This window comes from Xenopus tropicalis, chromosome 5 (assembly GCF_000004195.4).
Source record: "Xenopus tropicalis strain Nigerian chromosome 5, UCB_Xtro_10.0, whole genome shotgun sequence".
In the NCBI taxonomy this organism is placed as follows: Eukaryota; Metazoa; Chordata; class Amphibia; order Anura; family Pipidae; genus Xenopus; species Xenopus tropicalis.
In genome coordinates this window covers 52,528,647-52,555,475 of record NC_030681.2, presented here as the reverse complement: position 1 = coordinate 52,555,475, position 26,829 = coordinate 52,528,647, and the positions used below count along the sequence as shown (strand labels likewise).

Below are 26,829 nucleotides of genomic sequence, written 5' to 3'. Positions count from 1 at the left end.
AAGCATCAAAGTTCTCAAAATACATGTATATATGAATATATGATTATATCAATATGAGAATATAGGATATTATATCAAACCTCACACTAGATACAATATTTTCTCGTGTAACTTCACTGTTAGGGCAAAAGCTCATGTAACAGTTCATGTTTGCTTTAGAAAAGCTGCAGACACAAAATAAAGTGTCTAATAAAAAGATAAATAAAATGTGAGCATAGCACAAAAATGCTGGTAGGTAAATATTTAGCAATGGTTATAGCCATGTACCCTACTCGCATGTTTTAGTAATGGTGAAAGTAAGGTTTTTACCTGCATAGTTGTTAGGAGTTTAGAGAATATTTGTTTTAAACATTTATATTAATTCAATAATTTGTTCAAAATCCTGTATGAAAATTCAGAAGTGACATTAGGCTAGTTATTTATACATTTATATTTAAATATTTTTTTTTCATACTTTTTGTCTGGTAGATAGGAGATTATGGCCCAATGTGGGTCTACCCAACTTCAACATATGACTGCATTGTAGCTGATCCTCGCAAGGGAACCAAATTGTATGGTCTGAAGAGTTATATTGAATATCAGCTCACAGCAACAGTAAGTAATTAGCGGACATTGAAGCAAGTATAATTATATAGGTCTTAATGACATACATTTTGCAGACTATCTGTATAGTATTCCAACACAATAAAATAAATATTGTATATAAAGACTGCTAGATAGCGTGGGTTGAAATTTGTTATAACTGGAAAATTAAAGGATAAAGAAAAAAAAATAAACTACAGCCTTTATTTTTAGAATATGTAAAATCGAAGCACACATGCCAGTTGTAAACCCAGATATTAAACTAGTTCATCCCTGCCTCAATATAAAAAATCTTACAGGCACGCAGAACCAAAGGCAGGCTGGCATTGCCAGATTTTAAACTGTATTTTTGGGCAAGTCAGCTTGTTTATGCACACTGGTGGTTCACGCCAGCAGCAGACATCCCGGCTGTCATGCTTGAAGTTGCGGCCCTACGTTCTTTAGAATTTCTAGTTAAACTCCCTTACCGAGGCCCCTCACGCTACTACCGCACCACTACCCCAATGCTCACGGTGATTACGATCTTTCAAAGATCTCTCCAACAAACACAGAAATTCCCTCAAATTTGGTCTCCTCAAACTCCTTTATGGGGCAATCCGACACTGGCCCATTTTGACTCTATGCCCGAGATTAGTCAATGGGCAGGTAAAGGCTTCAAAACATTGCAGGAAATTTTGAAGGATGGAGAATTAAAACAATTTGGTGCCTTCAAAGAGGAGTTTGAGCTCCCCTCTGCCATTTATTTCCACTACCTACAACTCAGGCATGCCTTTTACGCCCAGTTCCCTATTAGACCAATACAGGTGACGGATACTTCGCTTGAAAAATACCTGCATAGACCGGACTTGAGTAAGGCTATGTCGTGGTTTTATAGTCTACTATGGCAATCCACCCTAAACCCCATAGCTAAGGCCAAGGCTAAATGGCAGAGCGATATACCAGACCTGGATGATGAAATGTGGGATGATGCTCTTGACCAGATTCCTAACAATGTCAGTCAGAGACAGGTTAATCCAAATTAAATTTATTAACCGTGCTTACTTAACACCCCACAGATTAGCAAAGATATACCCTCGAACATCAGACCTATGTCCCAAATGTAATACAGCAGTCGGCTCGTTTCTTCTTGTATTTTGATAGTGTCCAGCCATTCAACAACTATGGTCAGCAATACTGAAATACATCAATGAAAAATTGGCTTTTCCCAACATTCATTTTCCAAAGATATGTTTATTGGGGGTGCTAGAGGACGTGGGGTTATCAGCATATCAACGGTTGTGTTACTTTCAATTGCTATTTTATGTTAAAAAAGCCATTTTGCTAAATTGGAAATCGACAACTGTCCCCTCGCTTACCCTCTGGAAAAAAACTAGTCAATGATGTGCTACCTAAACAAAAATTGGTCTACATTTCCAGAGGCTGTCCAGCCAAGTTCAGTGCGGTGTGGGACACCTGGTTAACTGCACAATCTGGATAAACCCGCCAGGCTCACTAAAGCTCTCTATACCTTCTTCTTCTCCCTTCCTTCTTTTTCTCTTTCCTTTAACTGTTGTTTTTGTTGTTAAAATGTTAAAACTCTAAATAAAAACTTATAACAAAAAAATTAAGCTAGTTAAACCCCCTTAAAGTACAGGCGACATGAAAAATAAAAATGTATTATATATATCATTATTATGTTCATGTTATTATTATGTAATTATAATGTACTGTTACCCTGCTTTGAAAACACTTTTACAGTTTATAAAAATAAATGTAGCCATGTGGCAGTCATTAAAGGCGAATAGGGCAAAAAGACACCGCAAGTAACAGGGTTTATGTGGATTTTTCAGCTCTAATAAAATGATTTTTAGATGGCTATAAATTTTGCTCTTAAGATGAATTGTCATGTTGTTATGTATCTTTGTGGGGTGTGACAGAGTATCTTGTCTTGATTATAATTTATGAATTAGTATTTTTACTCTCACTTTCTAGAATACAAACCGTTCAGTAAACCACAGGTATAAGCACTTTGATTGGTTGTATGAGCGTCTTCTGATTAAATTTGGGTTAGCAATACCTATTCCTTCTCTTCCAGACAAACAAGTTACAGGTAAACATTTTTTTTTAAGTAATCTAGATTGTAAAACTGTAAACATCATGAACAATTTAAATTGCATTTTATTATTGCTATATAGCATTGTCTTTAAAGTTATCTTTGTGTGTTTTGGAGCAATAAAAGTTTACATTTTGTTTAAAGGACATGTAAAGCCTACATTTGCCTACAATGTATATCAGTAGGGCACGTCTCCCCCACCCAAATGGCATTATTTGTACTGCATATATCCCCTTGGTAGCACCATCACATTTCCCTAAAGCGAATAGCAGCTTTCACCCAGTGGCCATTTTTCCTCTGATACATAATCAGTTACATTTAAATCTGCAAACAGCATACACACACACACAGACCCTTATTCAGCATACATTTCATCAAGAATACAGGCTCACACAGGCAGAACTGTCACTGATAAAAGTTCAGCTTTGTTTGAGCTGAGTTCAGGGAGGGTAGGAGAAAAAATGGAAGCAGCCACTTTTTTTTGTTGAAAATTTTTCCTGGTATAACAGAAATGAAATAAGTTGCAATTTCTTTCATATGCTGATAAACCTTACCTTCTGCATATGGGTAAAGTACACAGACAATTTGAAAGATGTCCATAAGATGTCCATGGATGTCTCATTCTTAGTGAGTCCTGGATTCATGACTTCAAATCCATGACTTGATATTTACAAACTTTTTCAGTATTGGGTTAATGTTGAATCGTAGTGAAGACAGTGGGCTAATAGAGCTGTGCTTGGCTAGATGGAAGCAGCTCCATCCCTCCAAAGGTCAGCACAGCATTAAATTACCAGGTGACAGAGAACTATGTGCAAAGTAACTAAACATTGCATTATTAACATACATTTACAAAATGGCAACATAATTAAAACTATTGTACAGTAAATAGATTTATACATGATATATACAGAAAATCGTTATAAAACAACCAATACAAAAGGTAAAAGGGCCCTGCCCAGAAAAACTTCCGTAGTAAGTAAAAGTAGGCGCCACTTTTGCATAATAGCTTACTCAATTGGCCACTGGCAGAGTAACCCTCAAAGTATAACAGCAGCAGGAAGTTCTCCCCCAAAACACAACTTTTTAGCATGGCTAAAATTAGACACTCATTCAAGAATCTTGCTGGTTCTGAATTCTCATTAATACAGGTATGGGATCCCTTGTCCGGAAACCCGTTATCCAGAAAGTTCTGAATTATGGAAAGGCCATCTCCCATAGACTTCTTTATAAGCAAATAATAATTTTTCTGTGTAATTCTAAAACAGTACCTTGTACTTCATCCCAACTAAGATATAATTAATCCTTAGTGGAGGTAGGGATGCACCGAATCCCGGATTTTTTTAAGGATTCGGTTTCGGCCGAATCTGCGGTCCCAGCCAAACTGAATCCGAATCCAAATTAGCATATGGTAATCAGAATTTGGAAAGGGTTACATGGGCAGTAAAAAAAATTTGGTTAACACCTTCCAATCCTAATCAGCATATGCTAAGTATGATTCGGATTCGGTTCGGGATTCAGACGAATCCTTCTGGGGGGCTTTGACTGAACCCAAAAAAAGTGGGTTTGGTGCATCCCTAATTGGAGGCAAAACAATCTTATTGGGTTTATTCAATATTTAAATGATTTTTAACAAACTTAAGTTAGGGAGATCCAAATTACGGAAAGATCCCTTATCCGGAAAACCCCAGGTCCGGACCGTTCTGGGTAACAGGTCCCACACCTGTATCAGTGAATGGGAAAACTGCAGCTGTAGAAGTTGTATCAGATTTGCTATATTAACCCATATGAGACCCTGATATAATGAGTTAGTTTTATGCCCTTACTTGTGGATAAGCTATGTATAAATTTATACGTTTTATCCTATTGATAAAAACCTTAATATTCTGATTAACTGCTGATTTTCCTGTTCCAAATGTTGGTACTAGTTTGACCAGTCAGTAGATCTCTATTAATCACGTGCTGGCATAACTGTTTTCTTATAGCAGGCTGGGGGAAAAAAAACCTAACAATAATAGTAATTTTTTCGAACCTGTATGTTTATTTGTTACTCCAAATCTGTGTTATAAGGGAACTCTGAATGCCCTTTTGACTTTGTAGCAATCTGAGCCCATTCCCCTGCATGTGACTGTGAATGCTGCTCTGTTTCCTGTATATGAATGGAAAACTGAAGAGCAAATAATCTCATACACTGTGATTGCATTAACTCAGAACAGTTATGCAATGGAATACTGATTGAAGTATTTTTTTTTTTATTTTTAAATTCAGAGGGTGGAAATAGAAACCACTTTGTATAAAATGCCTACATAGTAAAACTATGCTTCCCGTAAACAAGCTACAGAACGTTGATTTGCAATTTACCGTTTTGTACGACAAAAACTCCCCTTCAGCCTGTGATAGAAATCATGCTATTCCTATTATAGAATCTTTTCCTTTTGTTTTTGTGCCAGATGAGTCGCTCAGAGTAAACAGGAAACAGGCCAGCATTCGCTGTCACATGCAGGGGAATTATGCCAGACTGCAGTAAATTTACAAGGGTGTTTAGTGCTCATTATAATACAGAGACAGGGTTGTACAAATGTTACAGCTATGTGCGGGTACTGAATTTGTGAATCTTAGAACAAACGCAAAAATCACCATAATAATTAATCCGACTATCCTAAATATATTTAATGACATGTGAGTCTTGTCCAGTGTTATTATACAAACATTTAAAATAACTTGGTCAGCCTGAACATATTTTTTTAAACAAGGGTATGGTATCTATTATTAAATGCTTGGTTTTCCAGATAGGTTTTCAAGTAATTTGGATAACTATACTTTGTCTATGAAATATATATTTAAACATTAAGTAAACTAGAATTAGTAAAATAGAATTGTTTGCCACCTATATGGATTTAAACAGATTAGTTAAGATGAAGTACAAGGTACTGTTTTATTACAGGTATCATCTGGAAACCTGTTAACCAGAAAGCTCCAAATTATACAAGGCCATCTCCTATAGACTATTTATTTTAAACAATTCAAATTTTAATAACTGATTTCCTTTTTCTCTGTAATAACAAAACAGGACCTTGTACTTGGTCCTAAATCTGGCCATACATGCACCGATAATATCATACAAAACCTCGTTTCGTACAATATTTGGTGCATGTATGGCAACTCGGCGAGGCGAGCAATATCGCAGAAGGCTGCAGATATCGGTCGACTCGCCGATCGGGCGGGTTAAAAGATATTGATGGCGCCCAAGCAAAATCTATGTTCAGGGCTGAATCGGCAGAAGGAGGTAGAAATCCTATGGTTTCTACCTCCATATCTTCATAAATATAACTGATGTAGAACTGATGTAGGACTGTTTTAGTATATTGTAACCCGAATAAATGGGCGATTAGTATGGAATGCTTTAGTTTTTTGGAAATTTACTTGTGTTTTGCATTAATAAATTGGAAGTTAAGAGACTGCAGTATTACTAATGTCCAATAAATGTTTTTTAATCAAAAATACAAAATAATACTAATACCTTAGATTAAGGCATAAAACAATCATAGAACTAAATAGAATCAATATAAATCAATATAAACATTGTCCCAAAAACAGCTGCAAAATATTGTGTTAAATAAGGAATATGGTGATTATGGCAGAAGTCTAGGTATTTTGGACAGACATATCTGAACCTGGAGCTGAGATTACTGCATTTCCCTTTATCACATCCATACTGCACTTTTGAAAAAATAATCACTATAAAGGAACAGTATTACATAAAATTAGTATTAGCTACAAATATCAATTTACAGTAGCTGTTATTGCTTAGAAAAAAAAAAAGTTTACTTATTCTTTATCAGTAAAATTTCTCTAAACAGCCTCCAGAATTACCTACCTTTGTCTCAGCATTCTGTCTGACCTGGTTCCTCAGTTAGACGTTAATCCTTTCTTTGCTTTCTTGTGCAGAGTGAAGCCCCGCTCCCACTTCCTGTTCAGTTCTCTCATCAAAAAAAACCCCTGCTAATGCACAGACTGGCTCCTGCTGCCTCCAGGCATGCGCAGAAGGCTATCCACTCCAACAACAGGTTGTCAAATTGAAGAGGGAACATAACAGGAAGTGGGGGCGGGGCTTCACTCTGCACAAGGAAGCAAAGGAAAGTATTAACGTCTAACTGAGGAACCAGGTCAGACAGAATGCTGGGACAAAGGTAGGTAATTCTGGAGGCTGTTTAGAGAAATTTTACTGATAGAAAATAAATAAGGTTTACTTATTCTTTAAAGTGCTTTATATTGCTTCAAAAGCTGTTTCATACACTTAGTGACTTTTTAATAAATTTTAATCCTTTTTTTGTCGAAAGGGGGGAACAAATTAGAAATGTAGAATTAATCTCTTTTTAGAAACTATAAATTAAAGTGGGGCAGAGGGATTATTGTTGTTTTGTTATTTATGCGGTAAAAACATGCTGTGTGCCATTGCCCCAAAGGTACAGCAAAGGAAAGGAAGGCATTAGCTGCATCTGGCTTATGTCTACCTAAGGAAATAAAACAATTTTTTATCCATTTGTTTTGCAGGGCGTTTTGAAGAAGAGTTCATAAAGATGCGAATGGAGAGGCTACAAGCATGGATGTCAAGGATGTGTCGACATCCTGTTATCTCGGAGAGCGAAACCTTCCAACAATTTCTTAATTTTCGGGATGAGAAGGTAGGGGTGTGTATGTATGTGTGTATGTATGTGTGTGTGTGTGTGTGTGTGTGTGTATAAATATATATATATATATATATATATATATATATATACGCAAATTACTTGTTTATGAGTTTACATCTTGTGTAATCAACCCGATAGACAATATCTTTACCTTTAGTACTGCGTAATCCTTTACACTCATTTTCTTTGATTGCAGTATTGCAAATATACACACAGCACCGATCTTTTGAATATTGACAGTATAACTTTTGTTACTAGAGAAGGAAAATTTACATATAGCTTAGATCCCCTGCTTTTCTATACTGTTTATCTAGCATAGAAAAGCATACAGATTAGGCAGGAAACCCTTTGTCTCTAGGTATGGCAGGCCCAATAATGACATTTCACAATAATTAAGTATAAGATACTGGTGAACAAATATTTTAGCATTTCAAAAAATATTCAACTCTAAACCCCATTTCTAAATAAAATAATAAAGATTCATCTCAAACTAAGAAATTTTTGTGTATTTTTTTTTTTTTTTGGAAGGAATGGAAAATTGGCAAGAGAAAAGCAGAGAAAGACGAAATTGTTGGCAGCATGATTTTTTCCACAGTGGAGCCAGAAGCCCAAGACTTGGATATGACAGAAGTGTAATGTATTTCTTTTTATGTGCCAAATATTTTTAACAATTATTACAATTTTTACATTGTTGTTGGTGTTTTTTTTTTTTTTTAATTTAATGAATTACATGATTATTTCATATGACACCATGTTGGTAGGAGCATGAAAAATTATGAAGCATATTTGTGTATGTGTGAGCATCTTTGCCTTCACTGAAACACTGATGCAAGGCAACTTTGTAGGCAGAGGTTTATCCTTCTCTATTTTGACACGAGATTGGTATGTCAATATATCCAGGGTCTGAATGTGTATAAAAAAAAAAAACAGCTGTCGCTGTATTGTGTAGGGAATCTGTCCCTTTTATTGAGATGCATATAGCTGCAATGTATTTTTTGGGATGGGTGTAGTCTCTCTGGAGATGCAGATTGATGTGCAGTTTTAGTATATGTGTGCAAACAAATGATTTTTTGCAAGTTCTAGGGGATAAGGGACCTTTTATAGATTAATATGTGGGGCTTCTAATTATGCCATCTCATAAAACCAAAATAGTGATGTCTCTTTCAACTAATAGTAAGTAAGAATGATTCTCAGCAGTAACTGGTGTTCCTTAAAAATGAGGATATATCTGTGAAGTGGCATTAAACAGCCCAGATCCTTTATTTATAAAGCAGTAAAAAAATAAAACAAAAACAAAACACCATATTTGTCCAATAAAAATTAAAATGCGTTGGGTACTAGGGATGGTGTTAAATTAAATATGCAAGTTATATTTTAAAATAGTATATATAGTCATTTAAAGGGGTTGTTCAACCTTTGTACAACATTCAAAAATCTAACAGTTCACATTAATGGAACAATCTTTGCCTGTGACGGAGTGCTGCAAATCGAACATAACAGTATGTTACATTTGTGAAATACTGAGTCTGTTTGCCTGTGCCATTTTAAGGAAGAAATTAACCAATGACATTTCAACTGGTTAGAGTGCACAAGCAACCAATTATTTGGTCCAATAGGAAAAAAGTAAGGGCAAAGACTGGATGTCATGATGTAAACATACAGGAAGTTTTCAGTGTTCAAAATAGGCCACTCCCATCCCTGCAGAAAACTGATCCAAGAGACAGAAGGACTGATTTAACAGGTATGAATGGTAGCTTTTACAGTGACCTTTTTACATTTTTTATGGAATTTGGATTGTCTGAAAAGCTGAGCACATTGTTGGTGGTTTAATAAGATTTGGACATTGAAGGTGAACAACCCCTTGGTTAACATATGAACTGTTGAAGCACTGTTGCAGTAGGTCTGTACTGTAGTGGGAGACAGCTGAAACTCTCCTGAATAATTATATTTAGGAGTGTTTGAAATATCCTGTGTAGCAATTGGCAAGGATTATGAGAGACAAAATGTTAGTTTGCTTAGCTGTTAGTTTGCTTAGCTGATACCCTGGGCAGTGCTCCTTTTTGTTAAAAGCTGCACTGTCCCAGGGTATTTCTGCAGATGGTCTTTGTTGCCATCCTCTTCTGAGTCTTCCATCTTCTTTTCATTCCAGTTCAGGCAGGCACATGCACAATAGAGTGAAAGCCGAATGTAGAAATGAAAAGCTGGCTCTTTCACTCTAGTGCGCATGCACATGCCTGCTGTGAAGAGAAGAGGAAGAAAGATTGCACTGAAGAACTTCTGCAGAAATACCCTGAGCTGGTGCATTTTTTTGTTAACAGGGGCACTGGCCCAGGGTGTCAGGTAAGCTAATATCACTATGGGTGGGGGGCTAACATTAGGCTTTCCTTCTCTCTAAGATCACATCCACTGCTATCCTGGGGTTTAGATTCTTGCTCATCTCCTCATAGAAGGCAACTAAATTAGTCCAGCAAAATATATTATGCATAAAACCATCCTGACACAAAGTCTTAACAGGAAATTTATCAACTTTCGAGTGTTTTTTTTTTCACAATTCCAATTTTTTAGTGCTAGAACGCATACAATATGAGTTACGGTTCAAAAACGTGAATGTCTGGTATTTATTAAGTGCAAAAAACAAAAACTCAGATGTAAAACATTGCCATCTAAAAGCTTACAAGTTTCTATAGAAGTCAATTGGATATTTTCCATTCGAGGGATCTAGTTTTATTCGAGTTTGTAAACTCGAAAATTCTAGGTATTCAAGATTTTTTTTTTTTATCAAATGAGTTTACTACATTAATAAAAATTAATAAGCATTTCAAGTTTTTTTTGTTTTTTTTTTTAAATGAGTTTATTTGAGTTAGAAAACCAACTTGAATTCACAAACTTGAAAATTGATAAATAAGCCCATTAGTATTTAAGTATCTTATTCCTTATCCTCTATTTCCAATTTTCTCAGACTCACTATCATCTAATATAGTACCTATGTTTTGGGGGAAAGCTGATGCAATTCCTGTACTTAAAAAGGAAATACGATCTTAACCTGGTAATTATAGGCCAGTAAGGTTGACATCTGTGTTGGGCAAGTTATTTGAAGGCTTGTTAAGGGATCACATTCAAAATTATGTTCAGGAGAATGGCATTATGAGCAGTAATCGGCATGGCTCCATGAAGGATAGGTCATTTCAGACAAATTTGATAGCTTTTTATTTTTAGGTTAGTAAGAAGCTGGACAGTGTGGTTGCCGTGGATGTGATCCATTTGGATTTTGCCCCACAAACGACTGCTTTTTAAACTAAAGTCTGTTGGTCACTGTGAAGTCGTTTGCACGTGGATAGGAAACAAGCTACAGCAGTGAATTTTTCTGGCCTATGCGGCGGAGGGCTGTTAATGCAAACAAGTTTTGACCACTCCTTTTTTTTAACCACACCCACTTTAAACCACACCCATGCTATCACAATAGCTTTTAAGACCATACCCACATTGATGGTGGTAGCACAGCAACCCCCAGCACATATTTACACACCTTATGGACTGCCTAACAGCTATTTCTAAATAATAACATACTCCCAGAAAAAAACCCTCAAGGTTCACCTTCCACAGGCAGCATAGGGCAGGCAGAGTATGGCACACACGGAGCATAGGGCAGGCAGAGTATGGCACACACAGGCAGCATAGGGCAGGCAGAGTATGGCACACACAGGCAATATAGGGCAAGTGGAGTATGGCACACACAGCCAGCTTAGGGCAGGCAGAAAATGGTACACACAGGCAGGGTAGAGCAGATGTATGAACAGCGCAGGGCCTTACTGGATCAATACAGGGCCTTACAGCCTAAATCTGAGGTGTGAACAATGAAGAGGGGTCAGTTAATCTCAGTACTGATACTATTAAAACCTTATACAAAGGCAAGCGGTCACAGCGGCTTGACAGAAGGGGCCACACAAGGGGGCCCCACAGGCTGCCATTTTGACAGCACTAGGCTACAGGATCAGGTAAAGAGGTTGGTTGTACATTCTCCACTTGGAATAAGGTTCTTAATGGGGTACCTCGGGGTTCTGTATTGGGTCCACTTTTATTTAACTTGTTCATTAATGACTTAGGAGAGGGTATTATAAGTAATTTATCAGTGTTTGCAGATGACACCACACTCTGCAGCCCAATTAATTCAATCCAGGATGTGGCATCCCTGTAGCAGGAACTTAACAAACTTGCAATCTGGGCGGCTAAGTGTCAGATGATATTTAATGTCGATAAGTGTAAGGTCATGAACCTGGGACCACTTATACACTTAATGGGACTGGAATAGGCAAATCCATAATGGAAACAGTTGGAGTCCTTGTAGATAATAACCTTGGCTGTAGCAAACATGGACAAACAAGGTTTTTAGCTGTATTAAAAGGAGCATAGATTCACTTTTCATAGTGCTAGTAAGAACCCTAGGAAATCTAGAAGATGCCATGCAGTTTTGATCTCCAGTGCTCAAACGTGATATTATTGAGTTAGAGAGGGTCCAGAGGAGGGCAACTAAGCTGGTAAAGGGTATTGAAAGTCTCAGTTATGAAGAAAGACTGGCTAAGTTAGGGCTGTTTACACTGGAGAAGAGGCACTTAAAGGAAAAAGAAAGTCAAAGTCACTTGGGGGTGCCAAAATGTTAGGCACCCCCAAGTGACTTTGACCACCTACCTTTTACCCCGGGCTGGTGCCCCTGTGAGGAGAAAACAGCACCAGCCCGGGGCACCTGGAGCGGATCGCTTCCTTCTTCCTGGCTTCCTTTTCCTGAATGCCAGCGGTGGGCGCATGCGCAGTAGAGTGAAAAGCCGACTTTAATGTTTAAGTTCGGCTTTTCACTCTACTGCGCATGCGCGCGCAGCGAATCAGAAGGAAGGAAGCGCCGGCAGCTACCCCGGGCTGGTGCTGTTCCCTCCTCACAGGGGCACCAGCCCGGGGTACGAGGTAAGCGGTTAAAGTCACTTGGGGGTGCCTAACATTTTGGCACCCCCAAGTGACTTTGACTTTCGTTTCCCTTTAAGAAGTGATATAACTATATATAAATATATAAGGGGATTATATATTAATCTCTCTAATACTTTATTTACCAGTTGGTCCTTACAGCAGACACAAGGGCACCCATTACAATTAGAAGAAAGGAGGTTCCATCTAAATATTCGGAAAGGTTTTTTTTTACAGTGAGAGTTGTGAAGTTGTGAAATTTTTCCCTGAATTAATCGTAATGGCTGATACATTACACGGCTTCAAGAAAGGGTTGGGTGGCTTTTTAGCTAGTGAGGGTTATGGCAAATGTCAGTTAGGCAGGTTATATATAGACAGAAAAGGTTGAACATGATGGACGTGTGCCTTTTTTCAACCTAACTTACTGTGTTATTTCCCCTTCCAAAAGCTTTTCTACCACTGATGTCAAACTGTGCACATGTATTGCAGTGCTTTGCCCATTACTGCCCCACAAATATCCTTTGTACAAGGCCTGGAAAATTAAAGGCCAATTGTAGTTTTGGACCCGGATTTAAAAGTTTTAAGAACCAGTGCATCCAGAATAAAGTAAATGATTGGGATTAGTGAGATTGATATGTATAACTAATTAGTAGTAAAACATTGAGTCTTTTTGACCTTTACCAGACACAAGAAGAATCCTGCACCTCAAAAATTGCCTATAAAAAATACTATGTACAAACCCCACAGTCCCCTGCCTAGGGGAATTTTTGAGGTGCAGAATTCTTTGTGTTTATTTTGCCACATGGGAACTAAGGGATTAAGTCCTACCCACTCCCTCAAAATGATTATAGTTCTATTGTTTTTTAAATCTGTTGGTACAGTTTAAGATGCCTTGGCATCAATTTGAGGCATTTTCAAAAATTACCATACATTGGGCTGACCAGCACGTTATCTGACACAGATTGGAATAGGAAGTTAAGATGAGCCGCAGAGCTGTGGCTCTACTTTACTTTAGGCTCACTGTAAATTTTCAGTCAGGATCCTTAATCCTTGATTTATCAATATTGCTGGTAATCCCAGCTGTACCATTTCTGCATGTGATATATATGGAGTGATTCACTTTTTCCCTTTTATGTGTCACCCTGAACAGTTTCTCAAGTGTAAATGCTTATGTAAATTAATGTTTGTACTGATAGCACAGTAGCACATTAATGCTTAATTATATTTTTCACAATGTTTTATTTTTTCTTATATAAATTGCTTGCTTCTTTAACCTAACATTTTGTTCTACTGCAGACAACAAAACCTTGCTGTTTGTCAGTGATGCATTGTAATTGCTGACTCATTCTGGAATCCGCTATTATGGAGCTGAAAAAAATGTTAGATAAATTGACAGGAAATGACATAGAAGTTAATCTAAATATGTAATTTGTTTTGTATTCCTGACATTTGTTTTATAATTTTGCAGGGAACAGAAGTGTGAGGCTGTCAGCAGGTTTACCAGAGCCATGGATGATGGTGTTAAGGAGTTGCTTACTGTCGGCCAGGAGCACTGGAAGCGATGCACAGGACGTATGTTGTATATATGATTTCAGTTGTTTTCCCCAAAGGGCCTACATAGATAGGAACACCTCACTGTAGTTTCTGAACTGAAAGAAATGCTCACACTACTATTACAATCCCTGCTACATGCTTTCTGGATCACATCTTTCTCATCTTATTGGCCACTGATGAAAATTAGGAGAATATATTTTTATTGTCCTTTAATATTGTCTACAATATCTTTGTGATGATAGTACACTTCTGTAATAAATAATTTTGTATTTAAATGAATATGTTCTGCATTACTGTGCAGCTTAGCATTTAAATATCAGGACCTTTTAAAAGAGAGCTAAACCTTTTTTAATTGCTTGGCCCCCTTCCAGAAAGCACTGCTGGGGTCTTCCTAAATGTACCTGATCTGAACACCTGTTTCTAAAAAGCAGAGTAGTGCAAGGGGCTGTCAGGCTTGTGCTGCTTCCCTTCATCTTCTCTGTGATAACTAAAACGAAGTGAGTAGCTGTAGTCATATACAAATCAGCTTCAACTGCACGTGTTTCTGCAGGGAGATTGCAGAGAAGAGGACCTGAAGAGGCGTGAGATGACATTCACATATTGCGCTACTCTGTTTTAATAGCTTGGAGTAGGGCTTTCCTCCTTTAGGGATGGCATATGCAGCGCCGCGATTTCGGGAAATTGTGGAGCAGCATATGCCATCCCACCGGCAATTTACATTCAAGTCGGTGGGATGGCATATTGGGGAGATTAGAAATCTACCTTTTCACGGGTGACTAATCTCCCCGTGTGCCACAGCCCTTAAACTGCCCATTTTGGTAGGGCTCTTTGTCCAAATCTGGCTTACAGGAGGTGAATAGAACAATAAATTATTGCCATGTATTGCCAGTTGTTCAGTATCCATTGATCCTGCCTTTGGGTTGATCAGTCAGATACACTGAAAGGTCAGAAAGTGTATGGCCACCTGTAGGTTTGTACACCTGCTCCTACTGTTCATGACATATAACAAAAGTAAATATCATTATTTTAATAGTAGATATTTATGTATTTATTTTGTAAGTAAATGAACTGTTCTGAGGTTTTTCAACAATACTTGTTAGCGCATAGCTATGAGGCTTCTAAACCATGTTGATTTTATTTAGCACTACCCAAGGAATATCAGAAGATTGGAAAAGCCTTGCAGACTCTGTCACAAGTGTTTAGCACCAGTGGTTATCAAGGTATGTGTTTCTGTTTGTTCCACAACTATAAAATCTCCAAATAGACAAGCTTTACACTTCATGCTTCTGCCATGATTGTATTTTTGTAGAACTCCACTAATCAGATATCCAGTAATCAGTTTTTAGAAAACAAATTTTACACTATTCTTTTGGTTTTTAAAGAAATACTGTCACAGGAAAACATGTATTTTTTTTCAAAATGCATCTGTTAATAGTGTTGCTCCAGCAGAATACTGCACTGAAATCAGTTTATCAAAAGAGAAGACAGATTATTTTTTTATATTTAATTTTGAAATTTGATATGGGTCTAGACATGTTCTTACTTTCTCAGGTGCCCTCAGATACACTCTCTTTACTGCTGCACCGCAAGTTGGATTGATAGCACGCCCTACCCTCCCTCTCCCCCTAGCAGATGATCATCTGAACAATGGGAAGGTAGCAAGACAACAGCTCCCTGAAGCCTGCATAGCTAAAAATGCTCCTATGCCCCACCTAGTGGTAGATATGAAACTAGTACAGGTATGGGATCCCTTATCCGGAAACGCAATATCCAGAAAGTTCCGAATTACGGAAAGGCCATCTCCCATAGACTCCATTATAAATAAATAAATCTAATTTTTTTAAAATGATATCCCTTTTCTCTGCAATTATAAAACAGTACCTTGTACTTGATCACAACTAAGATATAATTAATCCTTATTGGAGGCAAAACAAGCCTATTGGGTTTCTTCAATATTTAAATGATTTTTAGCAGACTTAAGTTATGGAGATCCAAATTACAAAAAGATCCCTTATCCGGAAAACTACAGGTCCCGAGCATTCTGGATAACTGGTTCCACAACTGTACTAGTAAAAATTGTAGAACGCCAACTCCAGCCGTTACTCCTCCAGTAACATTGAGAAGGGGAAACAGTAGCTTACAAAGCAATTCCATTGTGCAGTGCTGGCTCCTTCTAAAAGCTCAGAATCGGGCATATGCTCTGAGATGGCTACCTACACACCAATATTACAGCTAAAATAAATTACATGTATTGGTTGAATGAAAAAACTTAATATATTAGTAATAAATACTATACCATAAAATCATAAAAGAATACCCTTAAGAAAACTTCTTCTCACAATATTGTGCAAAGAACAAGACAAGTTTGCTGCCTTTGAATAAATTAATTTATAACTGCTGTTGATAGCTGCTGTATTGGGGATTCTAAGACTGCCAGCTAATAATGTTAGATCTTCCTCCTAAATGCTGTAATTAAGCTAGTACAGAATTCCAACAGTCTGGTTACCCTTTACAACCAAGCAGCAGTTAGTTCTGAACTGTAAGTGTACCAGTACAATCTAGAACCTGTGTTAATTTTTAAGCCCCCAAGTCTTACACTTAGGGGCAGATTTATCAAAACGCGAGTTCGAATCCTGAATGGGAAAAATTCGGATTGGATACGATAATTTCTGATGATCGCAAATATCACGAATACGCTTACGAAAAAATCGTATTAGTCACGATAATATTGTATTGGCGATCTGAAAGTCACAAAATTTTTGTATCCAAACGATCGTAAAATGCAGGAAAACCTTTCCGACTTTGATCCTTCTGTTCACGATTTTGGAAGCCTCCCATAGGAATCAATGGCACTCTGCAGCTCCAACATGGCCCAAGGAAAGTCACGATACCGAAGCTTGAATGAATCCGAAACTTTCATACTCATTGCGACAGTACGATTTTGTCGCGTTTTTTTTACGCACAGTACGAAAAAGTCGTGTTAAATAGCGAAAAAATCAGCGAAAATACGCAAGGTACGAAAAAGTCGCAAAAAACACACACGGTCCGATCGAACGAATGACCGGGCCGTTCGTGGATTGATAAATCTCCCCCTTAGACTGAAAATAGTCCAGACAAGGAAAGCTGAATTCACTGGAGGGTGCCAATATGTAAGGCAACTCATAGTGAATTGACTTCCTTACTTACATTGTGCAGCCATTGTACATATATTTCCCAGCCAACCCTAATGTACTCTTAGTACCTTTTATTAGATAACCCCCTAAGTTTGCCCAGGAGCAGTAACCCATAGCAACCAATCAGCAGGTAGCATTTACTAGTCACCTGTTTAAAAGCAAACATCTTATTGTTGTTGTGGGTTACTGCTCCTGGGCAAACTTAGTATATTTTATTACTTATGGGGGTAAGACTTGCGCCTGCACAGCACAGTAATATCTAGACATTTTCCATGAAACAAAGCTTATACAGGTATTGGACCTATTATCCAGAATGCTCGGGACCTGGAGTTTTTCGGACCTCCATACTTTAAGTCTAATAAAAAATTATTTGAACTGTAATTAAACCCAATAGGATTGTTTTAGCTATAATAAGGAATAATTTTATCATAGTTGGGATCAAGTACATGGTACTGTCTAAATTAACATGAAATAATTTTTAAAAATGTGAATTATTTGATCAAAATGGAGTCAATGGGACATGACCTTTTCGTAATTCGGAACTTTGTGGATAACGAGTTTCAGGATAACTGGTCCCATACCTGCATTGCATTTTCATTTTTTTAATAATGGTTCTCCTTTAAGGCATTTCGGTTTATTGGCATACACACTTCTCCGAATTCCCCATTTTACGCACTGAACACTTTTCTGACCGTAGCTCAATGGTCCCTTCCTTGTTCTTTATTCAAAAATTTTCACTTATCACTTTTCATGTATACATACTTTACACTTTTTACTTGTTGCCTTCCTTTTCTCGTGCTTCTCTTCTTTCTGCTTTTGTGCTGTAGGAAATATGTTCTTTTTAAACAAAGATATCTTAAACATTACTTTAGGTGAAACAGAGCTGAACAGTGCAATCATAGAAGCCGGAAAAACTTATGAAGCTATTGCAAACCTTGTGGAGGAACAGGTAAAATTAAGGAGTTAGAATGTGTTAAATATTGAATTGGAAACTACAATATTAATGGCACAAGAAATTGCCAAGAATGTGCCATTTTTTTTGTATCATTTAAGGTGAATCTACTCCAACATATTGAAGTAAGCTGCAGTCTGTGGTTAACATTCATTCAATAGAGATGCATATTTACCTTTTGTTAGGTTAAATCAAAGTTATTATTCTCAAACCACATGCCCTTATCTGCAAACATATTTCCTAGAAAATAAACACTTAACTGGGACCTTATCCTCCGAGGTAATGGAAACAAAATAGAACTGCCAATGCTAGCTCCAAATAAGAATGAAACTATAATATATCTTGTCTGGTATTCTTGGAAATTGTTTACTTGGTTCAGGGAACAGCTTTGAAGACCTTTAGTGTCCTATATATGTCTGGCTGGGGTGAAGTAATCAGCTTTTAAAATCGTAGTATTTTTAAGAAAAAGTAGGCTTGTGTGTTTTTTAAAATGCTAAAATAACTAAGAACTGTCAACAATGTTAGTAAAGCTGTGAATTATCTGAGACTGCTACATTGTCTTCAACTACATATACAGAAGTGGGTACAGTGTAAAGTCAAACATAAAATATAAGCTCCTTTATTTTTGTTGTAAAATTGTTGGCCATTGTGTATTTTAAGTGCTTTGGCTCCCACTTCGTCTAGGACAAATGATGTGTGAACATATGTGATCTCAAGGGGATTGTGTTAAATAAATTAAAATACAGTAGAACCCAAATTTTACCCAGAATCTACGCTGTTATGAAACCATTTGATGGGAAATGTAAAATCAGGGTTCTACTGTATAGAAATATTGAAGTATGCGGTAAGTTTTTGTTTTAATCTCTATGGGTATTTGAAACTATTAAATTCCATATTCTGTCACTTTAATAGGCTGGATTTTGGCTGATATCTTTTGTTAACCAAATCAGTGTTGATTAAAAGTGCTGTAAAACTGGAAGAGAAACATTTTTGTTTCTCCTAGGCCCTATTATTATTTTTGTGTGTGTGTGTTTATTAGTTTACCAGAGTTTTGTGATGCACCCTGTTTTGTTTTTTTGTTTTTTATCAGTATGCAAATGCACTGTGCCACTTATATAATAATACAGCATTGCAGCTTTCTTAACTTTTAATTTTATTTCAGCCAAAGAAAGATCTTCATTACCTAATGGAAACAAATCATGAGTATAAAGGTTTTTTAAGTTGTTTCCCAGACATTATCTCTGCTCATAAGGTGGGTATCAAGCATTGAAATCAATAAAAAGTATTACTAACAATAAGATTGTAGCCTCGCAAAGCAATAGTTTTTCACTGCTGGGGTCAGAGACCCCCATTTTAAAAACTAGAAAGAGGCAGAACAGGAAGGCAAATCATTAATAATTAAAACATGAAGACCAATTGCAGAGTTGCTAGGAATAGGACATTCTGTAACATGCTGAACGTTAACTTAAGGTGAATCTACCCCTTTAAATTCTGATTCAAAGTGCTCTTGGTCCCTAAGCTCAGGTTACTGACAGCAACACAGGATTTACTGTGAATCAGCAGAAAAGAGATGGGAGCTACTAGGGGCATTATTATTATTATTATTAACATTTATTTATAAAGCGCCAACATATTCCGCAGCGCTGTACAATAAGCATCTTATGAGACACAGATCTTTCCTGCTAAAAGACTGCGGTTGCCTTGGGCTGGTACAAAATCCCAAAACATAACTAACAACATTTCTGCCTTACTTTGTTGTTTAGGTCTAGCTGTTCTTTAAAATATATAAGACCAATATATACAAAAAGGTTATGCAGTCAGGTTACTAATGCTAATGTTAACTTTTCTTCTTTTTCCTCCATCTGAAGAGTGCTGATTATTTTTATTCTTGTGCATACTCTTCTTTAGCCAATTAGCTTTTCATCACTTTTCATACTGTTTTCATTATATTTCAAGAAAGAAATTACATTTTGAAAAAATAGTTTAAAACTGTATTCAATCAACCAGAATAAAGATAGTTTAAAAAAAAAAAAGTTTTACCAAGGTATAATAATAATAATTGTAATTCACAAATCACCTTCTGTAGGTCAAATATCCTTATGTCAATCTTTGATGGATTTATGTTAACATATCTAATTGCAATAGATGCAATAAAAGCTATTTATTTTGAATCAATCTTAATCAAATGAATGCAACTCCTAGGTCAGATATCCGAGACATCAGGGCTTAGTTCATTTGTTTTTTGCGAGGACATAATTTTATTCTTCCTTTTGACGGTTAAAGCACCAGGGTTGGTGTAATGTAATATTTTTTCCATTATTTAAGAAAGGAATACAGTTAGCCTGGAAACTATAAATTTGCAAATCAATCATCTATAGGGGAAAAGGAATACTTGAAGTGTTTTTCAAAGCCGGGGAAAAAAGGCCAGGATGCTCTCTTTATTTTTTTTTAGGGCCAAAGCTTTTGTATATTATACGCTGCCTCATAAACATTTACTTAAGAATATATATACATGATTATAAAGAGACTAAGCAATTATATGAAGAGAAATGTGATCAGTGGGCCATCCTTTATTTAAGTGGCAACAGCTCCTGCGTTAATAGACTTTTAGTTCAGAGTTCCAACTGAAAAGTTCAGCTGGTAGGTAAAAATAGAATATTTTACCTGTAAAAAGATCCAAATTTTAGAGGAGTTTAGCTACTTAGGACTAAAATGCAGATTTTTATTTTATTTTTTTTAGTAAGTTTTGTTTTCCAGTTTCACTTTTTTGATGGCAGCTCAATAAGCATTCCCCTCAAAATAGGGGGAAGTGATCTGTGATCTAATTCTCTATCTTGCAAGGGCCAAACATGAAACTACTACTGTACTCTCCGTATAATTACAGTTCCACTATTTGCCTTGTTTAGCTCATGAAATAATGAAAACATAGATTTTTTTGTGATTCAACACAAGCCCTATTCATTTAACTTACAGTCATATGAAAAAGTTTGGAAACCCCTCTCAGGCTGATAACACTGGTATATTCCCAAGAACATCTGAGTACAGGGGAGTTTTCTGAACAAAGATTTTTAGTGTAGTAGTATTTAGTTGTATGAAATGTGGCTAATGTGGTGCCGTTATTTAAAAAGGGATCTCGTTCTCAGCCTGAAAACTATAGGCCTGTTAGTCTGACATCAGTAGTAGGAAAGCTTCTGGAAGGGGTAATAAGGGATAGAATAGTTGAATACATTGCAGTTCACAATACTATTAGTTTGTGCCAGCATGGTTTTATGCGTAACAGATCTTGCCAGACTAATTTAGTTGCCTTTTATGAGGAGGTGAGCAGGAACCTTGATGCTGGAATGGCAGTTGATGTCATCTACTTAGATTTTGCTAAAGCGTTTGATACAGTACCTCACAGAAGGTTAATGATCAAATTGAGGAATATTGGCCTAGAACATAATATTTGTAATTGGATAGAAAACTGGCTGAAGGATAGAGTACAAAGAGTGGTGGTAAATGGAACATTTTCTAATTGGGCCAGTGTGGTTAGTGGAGTACCGCAGGGGTCAGTCCTTGGTCCTTTGCTTTTTAACTTGTTTATTAATGACCTGGAGGTGGGCATAGAGAGTACTGTTTCTATTTTTGCTGATGACACTAAATTGTGCAAAACTATAAGTTCCATGCAGGATGCTGCCGCTTTGCAGAGTGATTTGACAAAATTGGAAAACTGGGCAGCAAACTGGAAAATGAGGTTCAATGTTGACAAGTGCAAAGTTATGCACTTTGGTAGGAATAATATAAACGCAAACTATCTACTGAATGGTAGTGTGTTGGGGGCATCCTTAATGGAGAAGGATCTAGGGGTTTTTGTAGATCACAAGTTGTCTAATTCCAGGCAGTGTCATTCTGTGGCTACTACAGCAAATAAAGTGCTGTCTTGTATAAAAAAGGGCATTGACTCAAGGGATGAGAACATATTTTTGCCGCTTTATAGGTCCCTGGTAAGGCCTCACCTTGAGTATGCAGTGCAGTTTTGGGCTCCAGTCCTTAAGAAGGATATTAATGAGCTGGAGAGAGTGCAGAGACGTGCAACTAAACTGGTAAAGGGGATGGAAGATTTAAGCTATGAGGTTAGACTGTCGAGGTTGGGGTTGTTTTCTCTGGAAAAGAGGCGCTTGCGAGGGGACATGATTACTCTGTACAAGTACATTAGAGGGGATTATAGGCAGTTGGGGGATGTTCTTTTTTCCCATAAAAACAATCAGCGCACCAGAGGTCACCCCTATAGATTAGAGGAACAGAGCTTCCATTTGAAGCAGCGTAGGTGGTTTTTCACGGTGAGGGCAGTGAGGCTGTGGAATGCCCTTCCTAGTGATGTGGTAATGGCAGACTCTGTTAATGCCTTTAAGAGGGGCCTGGATGAGTTTTTGAACAAGCAGAATATCCAAGGCTATTGTGATACTAATATCTACAGTTAGTATTACTGGTTGTATATATATAGTTTATGTATGTGAGTGTATAGATTGGTTAGTATAGGTTGTGTGCTGGGTTTACTCGGATGGGTTGAACTTGATGGACAATGGTCTTTTTTCAACCCTATGTAACTATGTAACTATGTAACTATGTAAAATCAAATGTGAAAAACTGGCTGTGTAAAAAATTTGGGTACCCTTCTAATTTTGCATGCATGTAACTGCTCAATACTGATTACTGGCAACACCAAATTGGTTGGATTAGCTTGTTAAGCCTTGAACTTTATAGGCAGGTGTGTCCAATCATGAGAAAAAGTATTTAAGGTGGCCAATTGAAAGTTGTGCTTTTGTTTGACGGAAGAGTGACAGCATGGGATCCTCAAAGCAACTCTCAAAAGATTTGAAAACAAAGATTGTTCATTATCATGGTTTAGAGAAAGGCTACAAAAAGCTATCTTAGAGGTTTGTCAGTTTCAACTGTTAAGAATGTAATCAGGAAATGGAAGGCCACAGGCACAGTTGCTGTAGAACCTGGGTCTGCCAGGCCTAGAAAAATACAGGAGTGGCATATGCGGAGGATTGTGAAAATGGTTACAGACAACCCAAAGATTACCTCCAAAGACCTGCAAGAACATCTTTCTGCAGATGGTGTATCTGTAAATCGTTCTACAATTCAGAGCAATTTGCACAGAGAACATCTGTATGGCATATCTGTATGGTGATGAGAAAGAAGCCCTTTCTGCGCTCACACAACCAACAGTCGCATGTTGTATGCAAAAGCTCATTTAGACAAGCCACAGTCCTTTTGGAACAAAGTGCTTTGGACTGATGAGACAAAAATTGAGTTATTTGGTCATAACAAAAAGCGCATTCCATGGCAGAAGAAAAACACTGCATTCCAAGAAAAACATCTGCTACATACTTTCAAATTTGGTGGAGGTTCCATCATGCTGTGGGGCTGTGGGGCTGTGTGGCTAGTTGAGGGACTGAGGCCCTTGTTAAAGTCGAGGGTCAGATGAATTCAACCCAATATCAACAAATTCTTCAGGATAATGTTCAAGCATCAGTCACAAAGTTGAAGTTACGCAGGGGTTGGATATTCCAACAAGACAATGACCGTAAACACAGTTGAAAATCTACAAAGGTATTTATGCAGAGGGAGAAGTACAATATTCTAGAATGGCCATCACAGTCCCCCAACTTGAATATCATCAAAAATCTATGGGATGATTTGAAGCAGGCTGTCCTTGCTTGGCAGCCATCAAATTTAACTGAACTGGAGAGATTTTGTATGGGCGAATGGTCAGTAATACCGCCATCCAGAATCCAGATACTCATCAAAGGCTATAGGAGGCGTCTAGAGGCTGTTACATTTGCAAAAATAGGCTAAACTAAGTATTGATGTAATATTTCTGTTGGGGTGCCCAAATGTATGCACCTGTCTAATTTTGTTATGATGCATAGTTTCTGTTAATCCAATAAACTTTTTGTCACTGCTGAAATACTACTGTTTCCATAAGGCATGTTATATATTAAAGGAAGTTGCTACGTTGAAAGCTCAGCCAATGATAAACAAAACTCCAAAGAATTAAGAGGGGTTCCCAAACTTTTTCATTTCTTTTTGACTGTATGTTGAACCATGGAGTCTGCCCCATGCCCATGGCAGATATTTTATTTTTTTTTACACTGACAATTTTTATTGGTTTTGTTTGTCAGTTAGACATTGGCAGACTGTTCACTGCAATAGAAAAGACATGGTTGATATTTAATGACACATTGTGATAGGTTCCTGACCTGAATAGCTAACATTTCAAGGAGCTTGAATTAAATGAATTTTTGTATATTTTATACTGCTTTCTACTTCTTAAACAGGGAGCCCTAGAGAAGGTAAAGGAAAGTGATAAATTGGTGGCCACAAGTAAAATTACACAGCAAGACAAAGTAAACATGATGAAGCGAGTAAGCGTTATGTCATATGCACTTCAAGGTAAAGTGTCTAACAGTTATTCTGAAAATTAGTCCTGTATGCTTTATCATTTATTTGTAACACTCTGTGCTCTTTTACACCAACAGCTGAAATGAATCACTTTCACTCCAATCGAATATATGATTACAACAGTGTAATTCGGCTGTATCTAGAACAACAGATACAGTTTTACGAAACAGTAAGTTTTCCAGTAGTTTCTCAAATAACATTCTCAAAAACCTTTTCTATTTTGGTTTTTCAAAGAAAATAAAAATAATTAATTACTCCTGTAATATGATTTATTGTTTTAAATGCTTTTGGGGTCATTAGTTTTTGTTAGTTGATTGTCTTATTGAAATCAAACACAGCCATATTAGATGTAGCATGGATACACTTGTTTAACGTTTATAATATAAATCAATATAAAAACAGCACCAAATTCATAATCACAGGACAGCCTTTTACCTTTCTTTGTATGTAGGGGGTGGTGTCACCTCTGTACATCCCTGCCAGCTCCAGCAAACACACAATGTTGGAGTGGGGGTGTGGTCACAGATAATGATGCACCTATATTACCCAACTCAAAAGGAGTTAGGGTGTATGTGGCTTTAGACCTTTGGCAACAGTATGTGACTTGCTAACTAGTTCAGCATGCTATTGTCTTCCATAGGGAGACCCATTAGTGCACATTGCACTGCAGGGTTTGTGACTTTAGTACCATGTTAAAAAGAATATGGGAGCGGTACTTGGTCATACTGTTTCTGTGCATCATTGTTCATCATTGCATTGATCATGCAAGCAGCCTTTGGCACTTAGTAAAGATTCACATTTTTCAAAACAACCGGAGTGCTGCTGTTTTCTTCATTCTTGAGCAGCTTATTTTAAGTTACTTTATTTTTTTACTGCATACGAATTAATTACTCAAAATTACATTTTCTCAGTAGGCAAAATATTCTTTTTAGGTTTACATCCTCTTTGTTACAACTACTAACCTGTTCTATATTCTCTATTTCTAGATTGCAGAAAAGCTGAAGCAAGCCCTTAGTCAATTCCCGGTGATGTGAAATAAATAGTTGAAATGGACCGAATTTAAAATTTTGAAGTGCACTTGATGAATTTTTGAGATATCCCTCTGGACACTGCTTCTAAGAGAAATCCATTACATTGTGCAATTCCAGCCAATGTGTTTACAACGCACCTTTACACTAAATGTTTCAGTTTTAAAGGTGCAGTTGCATTTCTCGGGGCACTTTAATGTCGCAGCTTAACAAATTTATATTAGTTTAGAAAAAACATTAGACTTGGTTCACCCCATGCCTTCTGCCTTATAGTGTTCAATGCAAAGGGAGTGACATTATTTCAGAGCTATTCCATGCAAAAACACTTGTCTCCTGTCCCAAATCTCCTTTGCATTTGGTGGACCCACTGTGTGCAGATGGGTTGTTCAGTGGGTGTTTATTTCTATGCATTCAAATTGGATACACATCAAATTGGATACACTTAAAAAAAATGTAAATTCACAGTGTTCTTTAACACTAAATGCATTTTAAAGTGATCTCATATAGGCATACACAGGTTTGTACAACATATGTCTCTAATAAAACATCTATATTCATAAGAATAGCTTAAACTAGATAAACAGACTTTGCCAAATGAGATGCAATTGTACCACAAGCCTTGTGAAATGAACTGTACAGATCTTACATTTTCGCTATTACACAGCATTGTTACAGCTTTGTTTGCCTCTGTTAAATTATGCTCATTTTATTACTCAGGGCAAAAAAAATCAACATTTCTTTTTATGGAAGCTGGTACTAGATTTGCGACTTAGTGACCTTTTTCTTAACATCCAAAATGCCTTTTAAAACTTTATGAACTGAAAACAGGATCTGAAGCCTTCATACATTTTATAAATACATAGAGTACATGTAATGAGTAAAGGGCTGCACAATTTTAGTATCCATTGGTTCTAATACAGGGTACATTGTTATTCAGCTGGGTGAAGCTAAAATGCAGTGGTTAAAAGGGCATGATGAGTAATCAAGAAATATATAAATAAGGGCACATGTATACCCTGTGCAATGTGTGTAATAAACCACATGCTCTCCTGGAATCGGGTTTCCCAGAAGACCAGTGCCAAGTTGTGTTATGTTATTAGAATGTACATGCTATTCATAGGTAAAGCTAAGAGGTTTACCATATAACATGCTTGTATGTTTAGCCTTGCTAAATTCTCACATCAACACTACACTAAGCAAAACACCTGGTGCTCGCAGGATTGAAGCAGCCAACCTCATATATTTCATATAGACTCCAGGGCACTGTATTTTTACGTTGCACATTTATTTTTATATATTGTTTTACAAAAAAGTAAAACTAAAGCTTTAAAAAGGCTGTAAGGCATAAACTTTCTAA

The 26,829-nt window shown here is 37.0% G+C and overlaps 1 protein-coding gene across 1 annotated transcript in view; it reads left to right on the top strand.

Annotated features, from left to right (window-relative positions):
* The window catches only part of snx9 (sorting nexin 9), a 65,862-nt gene extending 39,956 nt beyond the window's left edge, over positions 1-25,906 (top strand). The window contains 11 exon segments of the mRNA NM_001127072.1: positions 469-594; positions 2,554-2,671; positions 7,226-7,356; positions 7,891-7,994; positions 13,784-13,887; positions 15,012-15,089; positions 17,915-17,991; positions 19,157-19,246; positions 24,321-24,435; positions 24,522-24,613; positions 25,431-25,906. Coding sequence (NP_001120544.1) covers positions 469-594; positions 2,554-2,671; positions 7,226-7,356; positions 7,891-7,994; positions 13,784-13,887; positions 15,012-15,089; positions 17,915-17,991; positions 19,157-19,246; positions 24,321-24,435; positions 24,522-24,613; positions 25,431-25,478 — 1,083 coding nt within the window. The 3' untranslated portion in view covers positions 25,479-25,906.
* The last annotated feature ends 923 nt before the right edge of the window (positions 25,907-26,829 follow it).